Source organism: Cornus florida, unplaced genomic scaffold (genome assembly GCF_030987335.1).
Source record: "Cornus florida cultivar Cherokee Brave unplaced genomic scaffold, ASM3098733v1 CherokeeBrave_3.0.0_Hap2_Chr07, whole genome shotgun sequence".
Classification (NCBI taxonomy): domain Eukaryota; kingdom Viridiplantae; phylum Streptophyta; class Magnoliopsida; order Cornales; family Cornaceae; genus Cornus; species Cornus florida.
Genome location: NW_026775577.1, coordinates 38335952 through 38355741, shown reverse-complemented (window position 1 = coordinate 38355741; position 19790 = coordinate 38335952). Strand labels below are relative to the sequence as shown.

Genomic DNA, 19790 nt, shown 5'->3' with positions numbered 1-19790 from the left:
ATTTCATTCCATTTATGAACACCAATTACTCGGATAGTAACAAGTGACTTTTCAAAAAGAAAATAAAAAATTGTAACCCAGTGATAACTCTTTTACTTTTCAAAATTAGAGATAGTGTTTAATCTCCACAAATAAGTGGGTGAATTTCTTACCCAAATTTAAAAATTAATAAATAATATATTTATTAATTTCATAGCAAACCACTCACCCTTGTAGCCTCTCAAAAGCATGTAAGTGTCCCGACTTTGGTTGGAGTACTCGTCTTTAATTAGAAAATGATAGACATCACAAACTGATTTTCATGATTTTATCACTAATGAGACATGACATAATTAATATTTCTTTTCAGCGTTAGAGAGAGAAATCCTCAGTCAATTTTCTTTTGGAACTTATCGGTGACAACCACACGGCTTAGTTCTAGATTTTTACTTGAACACATGTGTGTGTGTGTGTGTGTGTGTGTGTATTTATATATTGAAGCTGTTGAGATTTTATTTTTTGTAATCCGAGATTATTCAGATTGTACAGCTGTAGGATTGCATTATTGTCTCCTTGATTTAGGGCTAATTGGTAGGTAATTAGTTTCCCGATTATTATATATTTAGTTACTTATTTTAGCTAGATATTACTCTATAAATTGAATATAACACCATCGTGAATGATATTGAATTGAGTTTTGATTCTCATATTCTTTCCTTAAATTTCAAGATGGTATCAGAGCCATCCTTGAACCGTATTGTTTGAATCCCTTTGAATTTATCTTTTAAATTCATTGAATCATACAACATAGCCATACCCATACAACATAACTATACACACACACATACACATATACATACACATACACATACAGTCACTATTGATGCACCCATCACGAGCCGCTGCCAAACCACTGTAGATCTCGCTTGATCTGGATTTGAAATGACGACGACGAAGCCGCAGCCACTGCCATCACAAGTCTCAGCCGTCGCCGGACCAATCTCCATCACAAGCCGCAGCCACTGCCAGCACAAGTCTCAGCCATTACAAGCCACAACCGTAACCAAACCACTGCACCTCAACGGATCTGTATCGCTGTCGCCGGATCTGCTTCGCTACCTGCCAGCAACGAACCGCTGCACCTCGTCGTCGCATCGCCGGATCTTCGCATCGCATCGTCGGCTCACGTCAAACCGCTGCCTCGCCAGATCTCGTCAAACCGCTGCCTCGCCGGATCTAGTCGTCTCGCCGGATCTCCATCATCGCCGTCGCGTCGCCGAATTAAGCCGCTCTCTACCGCTGCCTCACAGGATCGCGTCGTGGTGATACTCGTTCTCTGCCACTGCCCCTCTCATCCAGTTTTTTCTTATTGTTTTGTTTTTGTATTGGATATTTCTCTGTTGTTAACACTTAACAAAGAAGTTAATATTTTGTTTTTTTTTTTATTTTAGTTTATTAATATATATATATATATATATATATATATATATATATTGTAAAAAAAAATAAGGAAAAAAAAAAGGAAAAAAAAAATGAGTGAAAAAAATATTGACTCCTCTGGGACGAAATCAGTTCCTATTTTTGTTCAATCTGAAGGTGTTTTTAATGCAGGGATTAGTCTTACTGAATCCAATTATGATGTTTGGTCCCAACTGATGGAGATGCATATTGTTAAAAGGGAGAAACTCTCCTGTATTCGTGGCAAGACTAAGCCACTTGCTGAATCAAAAGATGGTTATGACAAATGGTATGCCGAAAATCAGAAAGTGAAGCGGTGGCTATTAATGTCCATGACTCCAAAAATTATGAAGCGTTATTTACGCTTACCCACTGCCCACGAAATCTGGAATGCTCTATCAAAGACCTTTTATGATGGGAATGATGAGTTACAAGTTTTCGCCTTGAACCAAAAGGCCTTCACCGCCAAACAAAATGGAAAATCTCTATCTGAATATTATGCAGAACTAACTGAGGTTTTTTGAGAAATGGACCATCGAGATAAAGTGGTCATGAAAGATTCGGATGACATTGAAACATATCGGAAGTCTATCGAGCGACTAAGGGTTCACATCTTTCTCGCCGGATTGGATGGTGATTTTGAACAGGTTCATGGAGAAATTTTACGCAACGATCCAGTTCCAAACTTGGAAGGCTGTTACTCGTTGGTTCGACGAGAAGCGGCACGTCGTGCAACTCTGAAAGGGGAATCCGAAAACTCTGAAGCTTCAGTAATGATGGCTCGAAACAGGTCTAAGCAAAATTGGCAGGACCGTCCTAAACCCAATCCATTTAAAGCTACCAACGGTACAGACAAGTCTACCTACAAATGTACCCATTGTAATCAGATTAGTCATACCAAAAGTCGCTGTTTCAAACTTGTGGGATATCCAGAATGGTGGGATCATAGTCGTTGGAAGAAGAATTCGACGAAGACCTCCACTACAGCAACTGTTAAGACAGATGATGATGGTGCTGAAAATGCCTTGGGGTTGGTAGTAACTGGAGATAATGGTGGTAAGGTTTTAAATATTTCTACACCTGTTGTTAATAGTGCATGGATAATTGATTCTGGTACTATAGATCATATGACATTTGATTCTAGACAGGTCTCCCCTCTTAATTCCTCCTCTCAAAAATTTGTTTCTACTGCCAATGGTACTGCGACCCCAGTTACTGGGGAAGGCTCTTTGACACTCATTGATAATATGCATTTAGATTCTGTTTTAGTTGTTCCATCTTTAGCTTATAATTTTTTGTCAGTTTCCCAAATAACCACAGTTTTATCTTGTGTTGTAATTTTTTGGCCTAATGTTTGTGTGTTTAAGGACATCCAAACAAAGCAGACTATTGGTCGTGGTATTAGGCGAGGGAAGTTGTATTACTTGGACTTGGTGCAAAAAGTTCCGACAAGCTACGACAGGCGTTGACAGTGGATGGTTCTGAGGGGGAGAAAAAGAAATTTGAAATATGGCTGTGGCATCGACGTTTGGGACATGCTTCCTTTGGTTATCTAAAAAGATTATTTCCTAGTTTATTTAAAAAATTTTGATGGTTCTAGTTTCCATTATGATATTTGTGAACTCGCAAAAAGCCATCGTGCTTCGTTTCCATTATGTTTGAATAAAAGTCCACTTCCTTTTATGGTTATACATTCTGATGTTTGGGGTCCGTCCAAAGTCACTACTTTAGGTTGATCACGTTGGTTTGTTACTTTTATTGATGACTGTACTAGGATGACTTGATTGTGCTTGATGAAATCCAAAAGTGAAGTGAATTTATTGTTTCAAAATTTTCATAAAATGGTTGAAACTCACTACAATGCACATGTTCAGGTTCTCCGTAGTGACAATGGTGGAGAATATCAAAGTTTTGACCTTCAACAATATTTGGCAGCACATGGAACTATTCATCAAACCACTTGTTCCAATACACCCCAGCAGAACGAGGTTGCAGAGCGAAAAAATCGCCACTTGTTAGAGGTTGTTCATGCTTCATTGATAGAAACTCATATGTTATTATCGTTTTGGGGAGAAGCACTTACCTCTGCAACATATCTAATCAATCGAGTACCTTCCAGCTCTATTGACTTCTAGACACCATTGCAGGCTCTCACTGACGCAGTTATTGCCTCAACCGTTCCAAATCTACCTCCTCATGTCTTTGGTTGTGTAGCATTTGTACACCTCCATAAACATCAACGCAACAAGCTAACTCCTCGAGCGTTACGCTGTGTTTTTCTAGGATATGTTACTCATCAAAAGGGATATCGCTGTTATCACCCTCCAACTCGACAAATGTTTATCACCATAGATGTTGTCTTTCATGAAGATTCGATGTATTTTTCCTCTGCATCTGAACTTCAGGGGGAGTACCAGAAAGAAATTCAGACTCTAGATTATGATTATCACACTTTTGAGGACGACAATTCTAGTGGTGATGACTTACAGGTTGGACCAGCTAATCAGGAATCGGGCGAATTGGATTCGAGTGGTATAAGTTTGGATCAAAGTGGTGATGAACACCCAGAAATAGAAAGTATGCCAACCCCACCGTCGTCCGAGTTTGAGTCCCTTGTAACTGATATATCAAATCAATCACCTGCTGAGGATGTTCCTGATTTAGTGCCTGAGCCACTCAGAAAACAATTACTACAATGTCACACTAAAGGTATTCCTAAACCCACATATGAACCCGACCTTTCTAGTAAAGTTAAGTATCCCATGAGTCATTATGTGTCAAACCATCGTTTGTCATAATCAAATTTGCTATTTGTAAATCAATTATCTACTGTATCTATTCCTAACATTGTGCAGGAAGCTTTAACTGATCCTAGGTGGAAAACAGCTATGAACGAGGAGATGATATCCTTACAGAAAAATAAAACTTGGGAACTTATTGATCCTCCACCAGGAAAGAAACCAGTAGGATGTCGATGGATTTACACTGTGAAGTATAAAGCCAATAGCACAGTTGAACGCTTTAAAGCAAGATTGGTGGCAAAAGGTTACACCCAAACCTATGGAATCGATTACACAGAGACATTCGCACCTGTAGCCAAAATCAACATAGTTCGTGTCTTGTTGTTTTTAGCTGCGAACTTGGATTGGCCATTGCAACAATTCGATGTGAAGAATGCCTTTCTGCATGGTGCATTATCTGAAAAAGTCTACATGGATCTCCCACCAGGATGCATGATACCGGAAAAGTATAGTCAGAAAGTCTGCAGGTTAAAGAAATCATTATATGGGTTGAAACAATCTCCGAGAGCATGGTTTGGAAGATTCACAAAGTCAATGATAACCTTTGGCTACCGTCAGAGCAATTCAGACCACACGTTATTCTTGAAGAAACAACAGGGTAAGATCATTGCACTCATTGTATATGTAGATGACATGGTAGTTACAGGGAATGATCTTGAAGAAATGAAGGCTCTCAAGAAGTACTTGTTCAGAGAATTTGAAATGAAAGATCTAGGTCCTTTAAGATATTTTCTTGGAATTGAAGTATCTTGATCTAATAAAAGAATCTTTCTATCTCAAAGAAAATATGCTTTAAATCTATTACAAGAGACTGGCATGACAACATGTCAACCAGCTGAGACACCAGTGGAAGAAGGACTGAAGTTATGTGTTGAGTCCAACCAAGTACCTGCTAATAAAGGAAGATACTAAAGACTTGTAGGGAGATTGATGTATTTAGCGCACACGAGACCGGATATGGCTTATGCATTGAGCATTGTTAGCCAGTTTATGCATGATCCGAGAGAGCAACATATGAATGCAGTTATGCGCATTTTGAGATATCTGAAATTTGTTCCTGGAAAAGGAATTTTGTTCACTAAAAATGCTGGTTATCAAAACATAGATGCATATACTGATGCTAACTGGGCCGGAGCTATAGATGATAGGCGATCTACTTCTGGATACTTCACTTTTGTATGAGGTAATCTTGTTATATGGAGAAGCAAGAAACAAAATGTTGTTGCTCGCTCTAGTGCCGAAGCTGAATTCAGAGGTATGGCGCTTGGACTTTGTGAAACTTTGTGGTTAAGACTTCTCTTGCGGGATTTGGGTTATCTACCTAGGCAACCGATTAGACTATCTTGTGACAATAAAGCAGCATGTGATATTGCTCATAATCTAGTTCAACATGATCGTACAAAGCATGTCGAAATAGACAGATTCTTCATTAAGGAAAAGTTGGATGGAAAAATTGTGGAGTTGCCTAAGATTCGACTGGAGGATCAACTAGCCGACATTCTCACCAAAGCAGTCTCAAATCAAGTGTTTTCAAAAATTTTAGACAAGTTGGGCATGTGTGACATCTATGCACCAACTTGAGGGGGAGTGTTGCGATTTTATTTTTTGTAATCCGAGATTATATAGATTGTACAGCTGTAGGATTGCATTATTGTTTCCTTGATTTAGGGCTAATTGGTAGGTAATTAGTTTCCCGATTATTGTATATTTAGTTACCTATTTTAGTTAGGTATTACTCTATAAATTGAATGTAACACCATCGTGAATAATATTGAATTGAGTTTTAATTCTCATATTCTTTCCTTGAATTTCAAGAGAAGCTATGTATAATTAGCCAGGGAGAGAATGATATGTAAATAATTCTTATGTGTTAGTTTGAAACTATAATTCTAAAATTTAGGATTATATTTGTATCTCTTTTGCATAGTTAGGGCTTGGGATTATGAATGATTACTCAAAAAAAAATTTAAGGCACTTATAAACGAAATTAGTTATGGACAATTATTTGATGCATTGTAAAAGACGTCTGTGGTAACTATGATAGAGGAAAAATATGGATCTTTATGCTTTTGGAAATAGAATGAAAGAGAATATTGAGAGTAACTAGCCTTAGAAAAGAGGAAATAGTATAAATCTTGAATTTTTTTATTTTATTTTATTATTATTATTTTTTTGTGAAGTCTAGCATTGCTCTCTTTAATTTACATGGAACGAAGTAATTAAAAAAAAAAAATCAAGTCTAACTGTTTAAGAGCAAATAATACAGTAATGAATATATATATATATATATATATATATATATATATATATATATATATAAAATTAGGGAATTGATTACATAGGCTACATATATGACGGTCTCACAACTTCACGTGCATGCGTCAAAGAAAGCTAGCGCGATACAAAAATTCCAAGTATGTGTGAATAGAATGTGAGCTGGGGCATGGAAAAGTAAATTGGATTGGACGGAGAAAAGGAATTGAATGGCCAAATAATTACTTTTACACTTTTGGGCCATTCAAGAGTAAAAGAGAAGGGAAGAGAAGAGAAGCGACAATCACTCCCCTTATTGGAAAAAAAACAAAAGGGTAAATGGATTATTTGACAACGATAAAATCATGCTCCCACGGTGCTAAAAAGTGGAATTATTACATATAAATAACACTAATGATTCATATTTATTATTTAATAGAGTTAAAGTTTCGTAATTTTGAAAAAATAAATTTAATCAAAATACTGACGTGGACATATGAAATATCACTTTTAAGTATATAGGTACCACTTTTTGTACATCAGGTACAACTTTTAATTTTGGATAAAGGTACCACTTTTTGTATATTAGGTACCACTTTTTGTAAATCGGAATTGGATATCACTGTTTTGTGCAAAATAAAAAGTGGTACCTAATGAAATTTTGTAAATAATTACACTTACTTTTCTTGTAAATTGTCTAAATAATATAGACCTCACTTCTAATTTAAAAATGCTATTTTGTTCATAAAAGAACATATATTTTACACTAAAATATATTTAATCTACCACCAAAGCAAGTTGTGTTTTATTTTATTATTTACCTTGATAAGGAAAACATACTTACACACCCGTGTTGAATTTCGACCCACAACCTTTTTCTTTGAAAATAAAAAAAAAGTCTCGTGAGAGTTTTCAGAGATGATATCCAAAAACATACAACACAATTCAATCATTTGGCAATCAATTTATTCTCATATTATCATCCGACTATACTCCTTAGTCCCTATTTTCATACTTCACCCCAATGTTTCCCACACACTTGTGTAACAAGAATAATAGCAAAATCAATCCCCAATGTTATGAAATTTGTGAACTAGCAAGTTACCTATGTAGTAATGTCTTTTCAATTGAACCCAACTTTTATAACTTCAATTCCTCAAATCCATTCTCAAGTTATTTTTTTTATGGCAAAATATTATTTATTTCCTTTCTTTCGTTTTTTTTTCTTATCCTTACCCCCACTTCTTCATGCGAACACTCTATGCATATGAGACATGAGCCCCGATTACTCCATGAAAGGGTTACGAATTTTTTTTTTTTAATATCTATGCCATAGTAATAACCTTTAAAATTCACCAATTCATATCCATCCATAATTATAAGAGTTCAACTAAAAATACAAATACCTATAGATAAAATTCTAGTGTGCATGTGAAATCCATCAGGGACCGACAATTACTAAAATTCCTATCATACTAGATAATGGAACTCACATAATATAAAGCACGAAAATTAGGGATTCAAGACGATTTCAGAAAAGAATTTTAAAAAGTACTTAAGTGTCTTAATCCCACTAAGAATTCTCAAATACTTGAATTAAAGTCAATTAAAAATATTTTAACAATTAGAGTAGACTCTATGCCTCCAAACTTAAATTGGACAATGTTCTCACTGGGCAAAAATCAAAAACAAGAAAAATAATAATAAAAAAATAAAAATAAAAACAAAGAACGAAATCACCTGGCAGGATATCTGAAATTGAAGCGGTGGGGCATTAGGATCATCGTAGCCATCATCGTCCTTTGATCTTGACAAATTTCTTGAAATTTAGCGCGGAGTCGAGTCAGCTCACCAACCAAGTAATCGTGCTCATTAATGTCATCAGCGGCAGCCTCATGGGTAGAAATTATTCTAATGGAGTAGGAAATGTGGTGATTTTGTTAACTTTGATTTCTACGAATGGAATGTGAGGAGTGTGGGTGGGAGTATAGTAATGGCTGATGGAATTTAAGTAATGGATTGATAGGATTTAATAATGGGTTAATGTAATGATTGAATGGGTTTAGGGAATTTGGATGAGGCAGTGGGAAGGAAGAATGAAAGGGTGTAAAAAGCCAAAAGTGTAAACTGCCCATGCCCTTGAATTACTGCGTTCTTTTATTTCTTTTTCTTTTTCCTATTTCTTTTATTATTTTCATAATACCTGTGCAGATGTGAATGAGAGCTGCTATTTCCCCCCGACTACTAAACACCCGACAAAAACCGATTCCTACGTGTGTCTATGGCCCACTAAAATCACTGTACGGGGTTGATTTTTTTTTTTTTTTTTGGCTCTTGTTAGTATAGTACAGCAACCATGTCTCTCTCTGCACAAAATTGCATTGTGCTAGGACCAATGCCACCGCCGAAAACTACAGCACAAAACTTGTCGTCTGCCGATCATCTCTCTCAACACAAAAACCGATTATCTCTCTCAACACAAAAATTACAGAGTGCTACGACAAATGCCACCGCTGAAAACTATATCATCGCCGTCCAACACAACTCTAATTGCTGCCGATCATTACCGTTGCTGCAGATTGATTCGCCCATGAAGACGATCTGAAATTGTTTCCAAACCCAATCCTCCTACTGCATTGCCGCAAACACATGGTATATCGCCACGGGAATCAACGGACGCCATGGTCGTGGCGAAGAAGAAGGATGATCGGAGATTGAAAGGAATGAAAGAGGTACTATGGATTTGAGCATTAATTTAAGAGGTATAACATGTATGTATATGATGATGTAAAATTAATGTGAGAGATTTGAAACAATTTATTTGGTTTGTGCATCCTCTAAGAAGAATTTCGTGCTCTGCTTTACATTTGATTTTGTTTGCAAACTTATATTTTTGCTTCAGGAGAAAAAGTAGGACTAGAATGGAATTTTTTTTTTTTTTTTTTTTTTTTTTTTCTCTCTCCACCAGTTTATATTATTTTCCACCGAAGCAATTAGTGATTGCCGGAAACAGAAGAGATTGACGAAATCACTACGTCGCAGGTGTAATTCCTCCTTGCCGCTGCTGGACTCCTTGCTCTAAGTTCAGTCCGTCATCGGCCTCGTTATAGTTCATTAGCACCGTTTCGGTACACTACCAGAGTTTACTTTGTTGTAGAACGGCTGTTCGCCTATCGTCCAAAAACACGTGAAAAAAGAGGGGAGGGTTTTGCAGAGGAGTGAGAGGGAAGGGCTGAGCAGAGGAAGAGAGAGAATGTTGTATACAAATAGTCTGTTGCCAAATGGAAGTTGGTTTTTTATCGGTATATATTTGTCATCAAAAATAACATTTTCCGATTTGAATACATGAACGAATGAGTAGCGCTTCATAAGAAGCCATTCTCTACCAATGCATGCTTTGAATACTTCCCATTTTCCAAGAGAGTAAATGTTAAATGACAGTCCTTTTTAGAAACTACTTCTTGGAGGAACTCCGCGATGCCTTTCCTTGGTGGGCACCTGAAACCACAATGCTCAAAGAATTCCAGAACATTATTCCGAGGCCCATGGTATACAATCTTTCCTTCACCCATCAAGATGATGTCATCAAAGAGATCAAATGTCTCAGGAGCTGGCTGAAGAAGTGATACCAAAATGGTGGTTCTTTTTTCCTTCTTTTTTTTCTCTGGCCGTACCTGTTCGTCGTCGTCGGGTAGCTATGGGGATCGCCGGAAAGTCCCCCCTCCGGGCGATGGTTGCCCGGGTCTGTGAGTGCACTAGAAAAGAGGATTGGCCGGCTGACGTTGCTCCATCTCCACCACGCTGCTACTGCGTCGGAATTGGCTTGGCTCGCCGAAAAAATTTTGGCTGGGCGATGGTCGCCGCCTTTCTGGGTGAATCAGCGATGCTTTTACTTCTGTCTCGGAATGCAAATCACCGGAGAAATTACCGGGCAATAGTCGCCCCAAGGCCGGGCGAACGATCGCCCGGCGCTGCTACTGTTCGTTGGAAAATAAACATCGGGCGACGGTTACCGTCCAGGGCGATGGTCGCCAAACAGCTATTGTCTGTCGGAAAATAGTCCTCACCCGGGTGATGGTCACCCATGGGTCGGGCGATGATTCACCTGTTGCTTAACCGGATCTTTTTTCCCTTTTTTTTTCTTCAAGAATGCAAACTTCAAACGGCCATAACTTTGTCATCGATTTTGGACGAATCCGTTTTTAAAAAATCCGTTTTGAACGATTTTTTTTTTATTTTGGGTATTTTTTCGAGATTTACGCGTTGCAAACTGCTGTAGGCCAATTTTTTTTATTTTTTATTTTCCTCTAAACAAGCATGACGCAGTCATCATTGCACAACTTGTATCCTGCATAAGTAACTAAAAATCCTACAGAACAAATTAAACAACCCTAATCTACTAAAGCAGAAGATAAAATTAAAGAGCGAAAGAGAAAACAAATAAAAAAAAAAAAACATAAATGAAAAATCTTATCTAACGTTGGTAGGCGACGTGATACCTGAATGATTAGGTGGAGTAAATGGGATCCGTCAAAGTGACAAATTCAACTCTTTCTGTAGGCACAGAATCTTCAATGCACCCCTCCTTTCGATCCGGCCAAACGGTCTTATTTCTTGACGCCTTCCAATTCATAATATCAACATACCATGGTGGAGTCCCTTCTGAAGTTGAAATAGCTGCTTATCTGGGAATGAATTATGCAATGAAAGAGTGTTTTATAGCCCAAGCTATGCATACTTCAAATGAAAGGGTAACGACTTCAACTCTAGCTCTGGTAGAGACTTCAAAGATGGCGTAGGTGGTTCACTTGACAATTGTAGAAGTGGCTCAATAAGAATTTTCCAGGGTGGAATGTTATGCATATTAGCCCCATCAAGAATGACATTAATCTCTTCAGTGCTTTTTTCGACATCAAAGGACTCGGTATCAAAATAAGATAGGGATACTTCCAGTGGATCTTTTGTCAAGGCAAATGGGGCTATCTCTTCAACATATTCATCGATTGTATCGACAAGAGAATAATCCTTATCATCTGAAGGGCATTGACTAGCATTGAAAATATTTAAGCACACCTTCATATTACCAAAAGATAAGTCCATGTCGTCATTCCTATAATTTATGCTTGCATTTGCTGTCGTAAGGAAAGGACGACCAAGGATCACTGGAATGTGCCTCCTTAACTCTGGAACTGGCTCAGTATCTAGCACAATAAAGTCCACTGGGAAGTAGAATTTATCTACTTTGATGATCACATTTTCGATAACACCACGAGGCTGTTTGGTTGACCTATCTGCTAATTGGAGAATAATAAAGGTAGGCTTCAATTCTCCTAATCTGAGTTGCAAGTAAACCGAATAAGGAAAAAGGTTTACATTTGCACCCAAATCTAGGAGAGCTCGCTCTACTTGATGATTCCCTATTGTGCATGAAATTGTTGGAGCACCTGGATCTTTAAATTTTGGAGCAGTGCAGTTGTAATACCCCTAATTTTGAAAGGGATATAATCGAAATTTTATTATTTATTTTATTGTTTTCAGTATTTAATTTATTATTTTTAGGTGCTTATGTGGCTATGTGTGACATTTGAATTACGTAATGTGTTTATTTAAATTAATTAATTATTGATTTGCATTTATTAATTGATCTTTGAATGTAACTAATGTATGTGTTTTGTATGACTTATTTGTCTTATTGTGTGCTATTTAAATTGTTAATTGTAGTATTTTATTTAATTTTCACTGTTGTAAGATTAGGTTAGGGTTTAGCTATTTAATACATCTCACTTATGTAGCCAACATGTTTATATCATAGGTTGGTTTATGGGCCGGGTAAGTTAGTTAGGGTTTAATTGAACCTAGGATTATTTAGCCTATAAATATATGATGAAGGTTCTGCCTAGGGTTTTAGAACCCTGTTCACGTTGGTGGACGTTGGTGGAGGCAGAGGGAGACTGGAAAGGGCAAATAGAGTGTTCACCGGGGAATTGAGGAAGACGTCGGTGTAAGGCAAGTTCTAATTCTAGCTCTATTCCTTAGGCTCGTGTTCTTTGCATCTCTAATACAATTCCAGGAATCTATAAAGATTAAAAGTAAATTGGTTTGCATGTCTCTTGTAAATTAAATTGTTAAATTAAACGTATCAATGGTTTACACTGCTTGTTTGTGATCTTTTGTATGTAACTTGTAAATTAATTTACATAACTAGATGTTTAATGCATGTAAACTGGTATATTAAGAGTTAAATTAGTTCTTAAACCTCAGAGAAACATTAAAATTACACTGGTTCACATGGTTAAGTTAGTCAGAACAGTGTGTGTTCTTAAAGGGAAAACTGCTCGTTCTAACTTCCTGTTGCATAATTTTTTATCCGATTGTTGACGGTGAATGACTAAGGTAATAGACTATTTCTAGATCACACTGGAACATAACTTTAACCAGTAGTAGCCTTAGCAACTTAAGACAGATGCGCTGGACGTCGCCGGAGAGGACATAGATGGAGGAAACAAGCAGAACGGAAGAGAAGGGGAAAGAGGTGGTTCCCCACAAGGGTGGAGCCGGCTCTAGGGCACTTGGAGGCGGCTCCACACCCTTGTGGAGGCGGCTCTAAGAAGATGGAGGTGGCTCCACTTGTTTTGGAGCCAGCTCCATCCATTTTTTCTTTATTTTTTTGTTTTCTGTTTGGTTTTCTTTTGGGTTCCAGTAATTTTGTTGCTTCAAGGCTTAAATCTTGAAGATAACAGGGTCATTACAGGCTGTGGTGGGAGTAGTCAGAGAGGTTCTAAGCTGTATTAAAACTTCAGTGAGTAGGCTAATGAAAAATTAAACCAAAGAGGTGTTTGCTTAAACCGTAGACAAATTTAAAATAAGCTAGACTACGGTTCATGGATGTAATGGAGTTTAAACTGCGAAATTTTAATTTAATAATTTTCAGTGATGGATTACAGTTAATATGTTTCAGTAATCTCATATAGGTATGGAAGGTACAGGGTTCTAATGGTCTTGATGACTATACTTGATCATTAGGTAATTTAAATGAACTAGCTTATTGGTTTCTGGGAGGAAGAGAATTGAACTTGCTTAATCTTAGTATAGCAATTTTCATTGATGGTTCTGAAATTATTTCGGTACCAGTGTCTTGGAATTTAAGCCTGTGAAGTTATATACTCTGTTGTGCTATCTTGGAGTTAAGTTGATGGTTATATGTATGACATGTATGATCAATTACTGGAACTTAGTTACTCTGTTATGCTTAATGGGAACCTGGTTGTTTTACAGTATTGTGCTTTATAAACTTACTAAATATCTTGGAATGGTTTAAAGTGAGCATGTAAATTCTGATAATATTATTAATATGTTCATAGTGAATTACAAATTGGATTATACCTGATCTCCGTGTTTTAATCTTATTGGAGAATCAGGTATCGGTAGAACAGAACAAGTATGTTATACACATATACTGGTTATACATGTGATGGACTCTTGTTATTTTTGTTATGGATTAGTTAGTATTTACATATATATTTGTATTATCATCTACTGGATGGATGGATTGTATGCACCGGTATGGGACGGTAGCATACTAGGGATGGATTAGTAAAAAATTAGATCCTACCTATTTTGGAATGAGTTGAATTAACTATAAAAAGTTAAGTCCTACTTATATGGATGTCTATGCACCGGTATGGGACGGTAGCATACTAAGGACGGCTCAGTTCAAAATACTGAGACTTACCTATATTGGGGATGGATTAGTTCAAACACTAAGTCCTACCTATATTGAAATAAGATGGATTAACTACAAAGGTTAAGTCCTACTTATAACTAGGTGTCAGGTCAATAAACTTTTTGAATGGCACACTTGGAACGGACTTTACATATTTATGTTATGGTGCCACGATATGAGCCTATGTCTCAGAGTCGTTGGCTAGGGAGCGTATATGCATTGGGATGCATAGCTGCTATGATGGTTAGATGTATACCCTGCTAGGTCTAGGTAGTCATGCCCACCTCAGGTGCGTTTTGCATGGTGCCTACTAGTCAGGTTTAGATGGGCCTGTAGTCCAGTGAGAGTCCTGTAGTGTGAATATATATATATATATATATATATATATATATATATATATATATATATATATATCTACGGACTACTTAGTTATTGTTGAGTTGGTTAGAATGTATATGCGTATCGAGTCTCTGCTTGGATTGTAGTATGTTAGAACTTGTTCGTGGGCCTGACCCACCTCTATTTTTTCAGGTACTTGTCAGTTCTAGACTTAGACTTGGTCGTGCTGAGTAGAGACTACTACTCACTCTTCCGACGATGTATGACTTTTCTTCATGGTTTACTCTGGATGTTCTTTAAGTAGCTTTCATTTCAGTTTGGATTATTATTAGGGGTCCGTTAGAGATGGATTCCCGAGTTGTATTAGAATTGGAGAAGTTGGATGTATCAGACTAATTATTTATTTATAAAATTTTTATTCTGAGGTTTTCCTATAAAGGATTATCATTCTAGTTACTTTTTAGCAATTTATTTATTCCTGTTTTTCTTAATTATATTCTGTGTTCATTTATTACTAATTGGTTTGATATCCTCGGGTAATCGGGCGTGGGCCTGGCCAACCCGCATCCGGAAATCCGGGGGTATCACAGCAGTGCTGAATTATGGAACTCACTTGCTCAGTTAGTAGCACTTTCTTAGGAATATGACTATTTGAATGCCTCTTCTGAGTACACATATCTTTCACAAATTTGGCATAAACTGGAATTTGCTGAATTGCATCAAGCAATGGGAGATTAATTTTCACCTGCTTGAATATCTCCATTATGCCTTGAAGTTTGCTTGCTTGCTTCGCTGTCTTTGATGTTTCTTGTAGTCTCTGAGGGAATGGCACAACAACATGCCTTTGTTCAAGAGATGGCTCAGTAGTTGAAGTTGCTTCTTGTGCTTTTTCATTTCGCTCATTCTTCTCTTATAGTCTTTCTTCCAATTTTTATCCTTCTTTACTTCCTCTTCTTCCACCTTGTTTCCAACCCTCTTACCACTTCTTAAAGTAGTAATTGCTTGCACTTGTTCATGGTGGACTTCTTGGCTAGTAATGTCATCAATTATACGCACACCTCTTGGATTAGCCATTGGTTGACTAAGAAGCTTGCCATCCTCTCTTCGATTCAAGGCTTGAGCTAGTTGGCCAACTTGAGTCTTTAACTTGGCAAGGGATTGAGAATGAGATTGCATAAGTTGAGAATGAGACTGCACAAGTTGATTAATTGGCTCTAACTGCTTTGCTATCATTGCTTCGAGCATTGATAAGAATTGTTGTGATTGACTAAAGGCATTCATATGAGTGAATCTAGGAGGATTTGAAATCTGAACTTATGATTGAAAATTGCCTTGTACCCGAGGTACTTGAGGTGGGGGAGCAGATGTTCCTGTGGTTGGATTTCTCCATGAGAAGTTTGGATGGTTTCTCCAAGGCGAATTGTAAGTGTTTGAATACATATTATTCCCTCCGGGCGTTCCATAGGCAGCATTAACTTGCTCTTGTGAAATTCCTGAATACTGAGCTGCACTTAGACAAATGGACACATGGTGAGATGGACTAGAACAGAAAAAGCACACTTCAAAGCCTTGAGCATTAGTCGAAGGAGGAGTAAAATTTGATTGTGAAGTCATCAATTGATCCATCCTCTTGGTTAATGCCTCCATTTGGCTCACTAGCCCTTGATTTATTCCTGCTTCATTCACACTTTCTGCTCTCCTCAATATGGTATGAGGTCTTGCTACTGGAGGTAAGACATATTGTGTAGAATTATCAGATATATTTTCGAAAAGTTGCCATACTTCCTCTACACTATTCAACATAAAATTTCCACCACAAGAGGCATCAACCATATACCTTTGTGCCTCATTGAGCCCCTTATGAAAAAAGTTGACAAGCTGCCATTTTGGCATGTCATGATGATGACACTTTCGAATGAGGTCTCTGAATCTTTCCCAAGCCTCATGAAAAGGCTCGTCAGGCCCTTGAGCAAAACAAGTAATAACATCTCGATATTGAGTAGTTCTCACCATAGGGAAGTACTTGTTCAAAAATTTTTGTTGCATTTCAGCCCATGTAGTGATGGAGTCTGCTGGCAATGAATTAAACCAATCCTTTGCCTTGTCCTTCAATAAAAAGGAGAAAAGGTGTAGCTTGAGCACATTATCGTCAAAACTCTGGATCTTTATTATTCTGCACACCTTTGCAAAGTCATCCAATGTCGGTATGGATCCTCTTTTGATATGCCGTAAAAAGAAAGCAGTAACTGAAGAGTACTGCCTTAATTTTGTAGTGAGAGGCCCTCACTTGAGGATACCGACCTGTAGATGAAGAGTTGTATGCACCTGGTTCGTAGTGATCCTTTAAACAACGAACTGCTTCTGTAGTTGGTGGATCTGCTCTTCCTTCGACTTGCAACTCCTTATGGTTCTCTGGATCATCCGCCATCTTTTCCTTTTTAAGGGCTCCAAAATCTTTCTTCAAGTTTCTAAGAGTCCTTTCGATTTCTGGGTCTAACGGAAGCTTAGGGAGTGACAAAGAACGTCTTCCACCTGAAATTGTGAATAGAATCAAATAAAATAAAATAAAATAAAATCCTAAACTAAGATCCTAATTGAAATTAATTGTAGAATTTAATATTATCTGTCAAGAACTAAAACAAGTCCCCGGCAATGGCGCCAAAAACTTGTAATGAGATTTATATGTACCACTCGCAAGTGCACGAATCTCTGCAGATAGTGTTTACTTGTAAGGGTGTCGTACCTAATGAACTTGTATAAAATAAGTTTGTCAACAGATTTCTTAAATTTCAAATCAACTTGAAAGTAGGATAATCAGATTGTGATGATTTATTCTAAATTAACTAAGTAAAAAAATAAAATAAGAACAATAATTAAATAGGATGTAGAAAATAGAGAGAGAGAGAGAGAGCTAGGGGTATGATTTCATCACTAACGTCACACCACCAGTCAATTGCATCAATTTATTAGAGATATATCATACAACATGCACAGGAAATTAATCATGGCTACAAGCACATATTAATTCAGATAAAAAATAATATAATTTAAAGTTAAGCATGGACTATCTTCGATTGGTATAAACCATCTACCTAACTACTCTACTCTAGGGTGTAGTATGGTCTATCTTTTCTATGCATAATCCATCAAATCTCTAACATTATATTCAGAAAAATTCCATTGTATAATCATCTCATTCACAACTACAAGAAGTGAATGAGTTGTATTCAATCACAAGATTAAAATATCTAAGAAAAGATAGAAAAATATTTGTAATTGAATTAAAACTCTAAAACCGATTCTTATTGAAAAGTCAATTAAAAATCCTATAAATTACACAATCATGCATGATAAAAATTGTTCTCCAATAATTAAATACAATCAAACCAGTGTGCTAAGTTAGGGTTACATCACAACCCTAGCAAAATGTTTAGCCAAGCATGACTGAAATAGAATTCTTCATGGTTGAGGAAGACATCTTCACCGCCAAAGATCGATCCCTTCCTTCTTCTGAATGCTCCTCTCTGATCTCAGCCTCAAACTCCTCTGTATATATCTCTCAATGCTGTAGATGACTCCTTTTAAATAATAAAATATTGGCCCTAAAGTTTCATTTTTCATATAGAAGACATACATAGAAATTATGTCAAATAAGGACTCCAAAATTTATATAGACTCCAGCCCAATTTTGATAAGGTAAACAGTTGTTTTATGGAATCCTTGTGAAATACAAAATTGTAGCCCTTCAAATTTACTTTCAACCTATGCAAGAATTTAGTTGTTTTGACACTCGAGGAGAGAGATACAGCCAGATTACCAAAACGGGTTCAAATTACCAACTTTGGCGAAAGTTTCATTTTTAGAGAAGGATTTTTCTTTTTCTTCTTCTTTCCATTCTCATCAACCTGTGGCTTCTTTTGGACTATTTTATAAGTATAATTAGACTTGGATCTTCAACATTACTCGATCCCACGGAATGTCATCTTTTAAAGCTCAGAATCACAGGTCTTGACTGATTTTATAATTAAAGCCTTCAAATAAATAAAAACAATAAAACAATGTAAAATCACAAATAAACTATTATTAAGAGAATAAAACATGCAAGTAAAGGGGCTAAAATGTATAACATTTAGCGCCTAACACGCACCATTCAAGTTAGAAGTGCGGTTCAAACGCGAAACCTCAAGTATTTATCTTTCGAATTTTTATCAATGCCGCTATATCGCTGGAGACTTGTCCTACTACTTGAAGGTCACATATTTGCCATGATGACATTTTTTGATACTAAATTTTGAAACGAATGACCCCTTTTCTAAAAAAATAAGAATACATTTTATGTTCCCTTTTTATCATATTAAAAACAATTTTCACGAATATTATGCAATATAAGAATAATAGAAGCTACCATTATGATAATTGACACAATAACATAAACAATTTGATATATTACGTTTATGTACATATATATATATATATATATACACACACACACACATATATATAATGATAATAGGAATCTAATTGAGTAAGAAAGAAATAACCTGAAATTTATACAATGCACTGTCTTATTGTCGTATGGTTTGCTTATGCCACTGTTTTCTTCAAACACGTCCAAAGAAAGATTGGTATATATTGAGAGAAGAGAACCTTGTCAAGAGCTTTTTTCACACACTTTCTCCTATGAAGAGTCCCTTTATATATATGAAGTCTCTAGTTTAGAAATATATATATATATATATATATATATATATATTGTTTCCCAGAGTTTAGCAATGGAACTCATGTCGATATTTAATATAGGAATTTAAGTTAAATAAAAAACCTTTAATTAGTTACACGTTATGCATAATTAAAATCATAATATATAGTTTATTTCTATTAAAATATCATTATCACATATATAATTGGTGCTACCTCAGACGAAAGATTAAATATGACTACATAGAATGTAAAATTAATGACCATCCAATATGGACTAGCTCATAAGAAAATGACTAAAAAGTCTAATATATTCATCTTTAGAAAATATATATATATATATATATATATATATATATATTAAGTATTTCCAGAGATCTCTAACATCCCATATTTTGGTTTTAATAAACTGGGTCATGCAATATAAAACTACTTGATCAATCAATGAATTCCTCACTCTTACATACTAATATTTTTCTTTCTTATTTTATGTGGATTCAGTTGTTGCAGCTACTTCAAAAAATTCTTTTTTTTTTTTT

General features: G+C 36.3%; 1 protein-coding gene across 1 annotated transcript; it reads right to left on the bottom strand.

Annotated features, from left to right (window-relative positions):
* Nucleotides 1–11219: 11219 nt before the first annotated feature.
* On the bottom strand, nucleotides 11220–15316 carry LOC132316590 (uncharacterized). Its single transcript, XM_059815061.1, has 2 exons — nucleotides 15167–15316; nucleotides 11220–11975 (listed from the first exon to the last, which is right to left on the bottom strand). The coding sequence occupies exons 1-2, from the start codon at nucleotides 15314–15316 to the stop codon at nucleotides 11220–11222; spliced, it is 906 nt and encodes a 301-aa protein (XP_059671044.1).
* Nucleotides 15317–19790: the final 4474 nt, after the last annotated feature.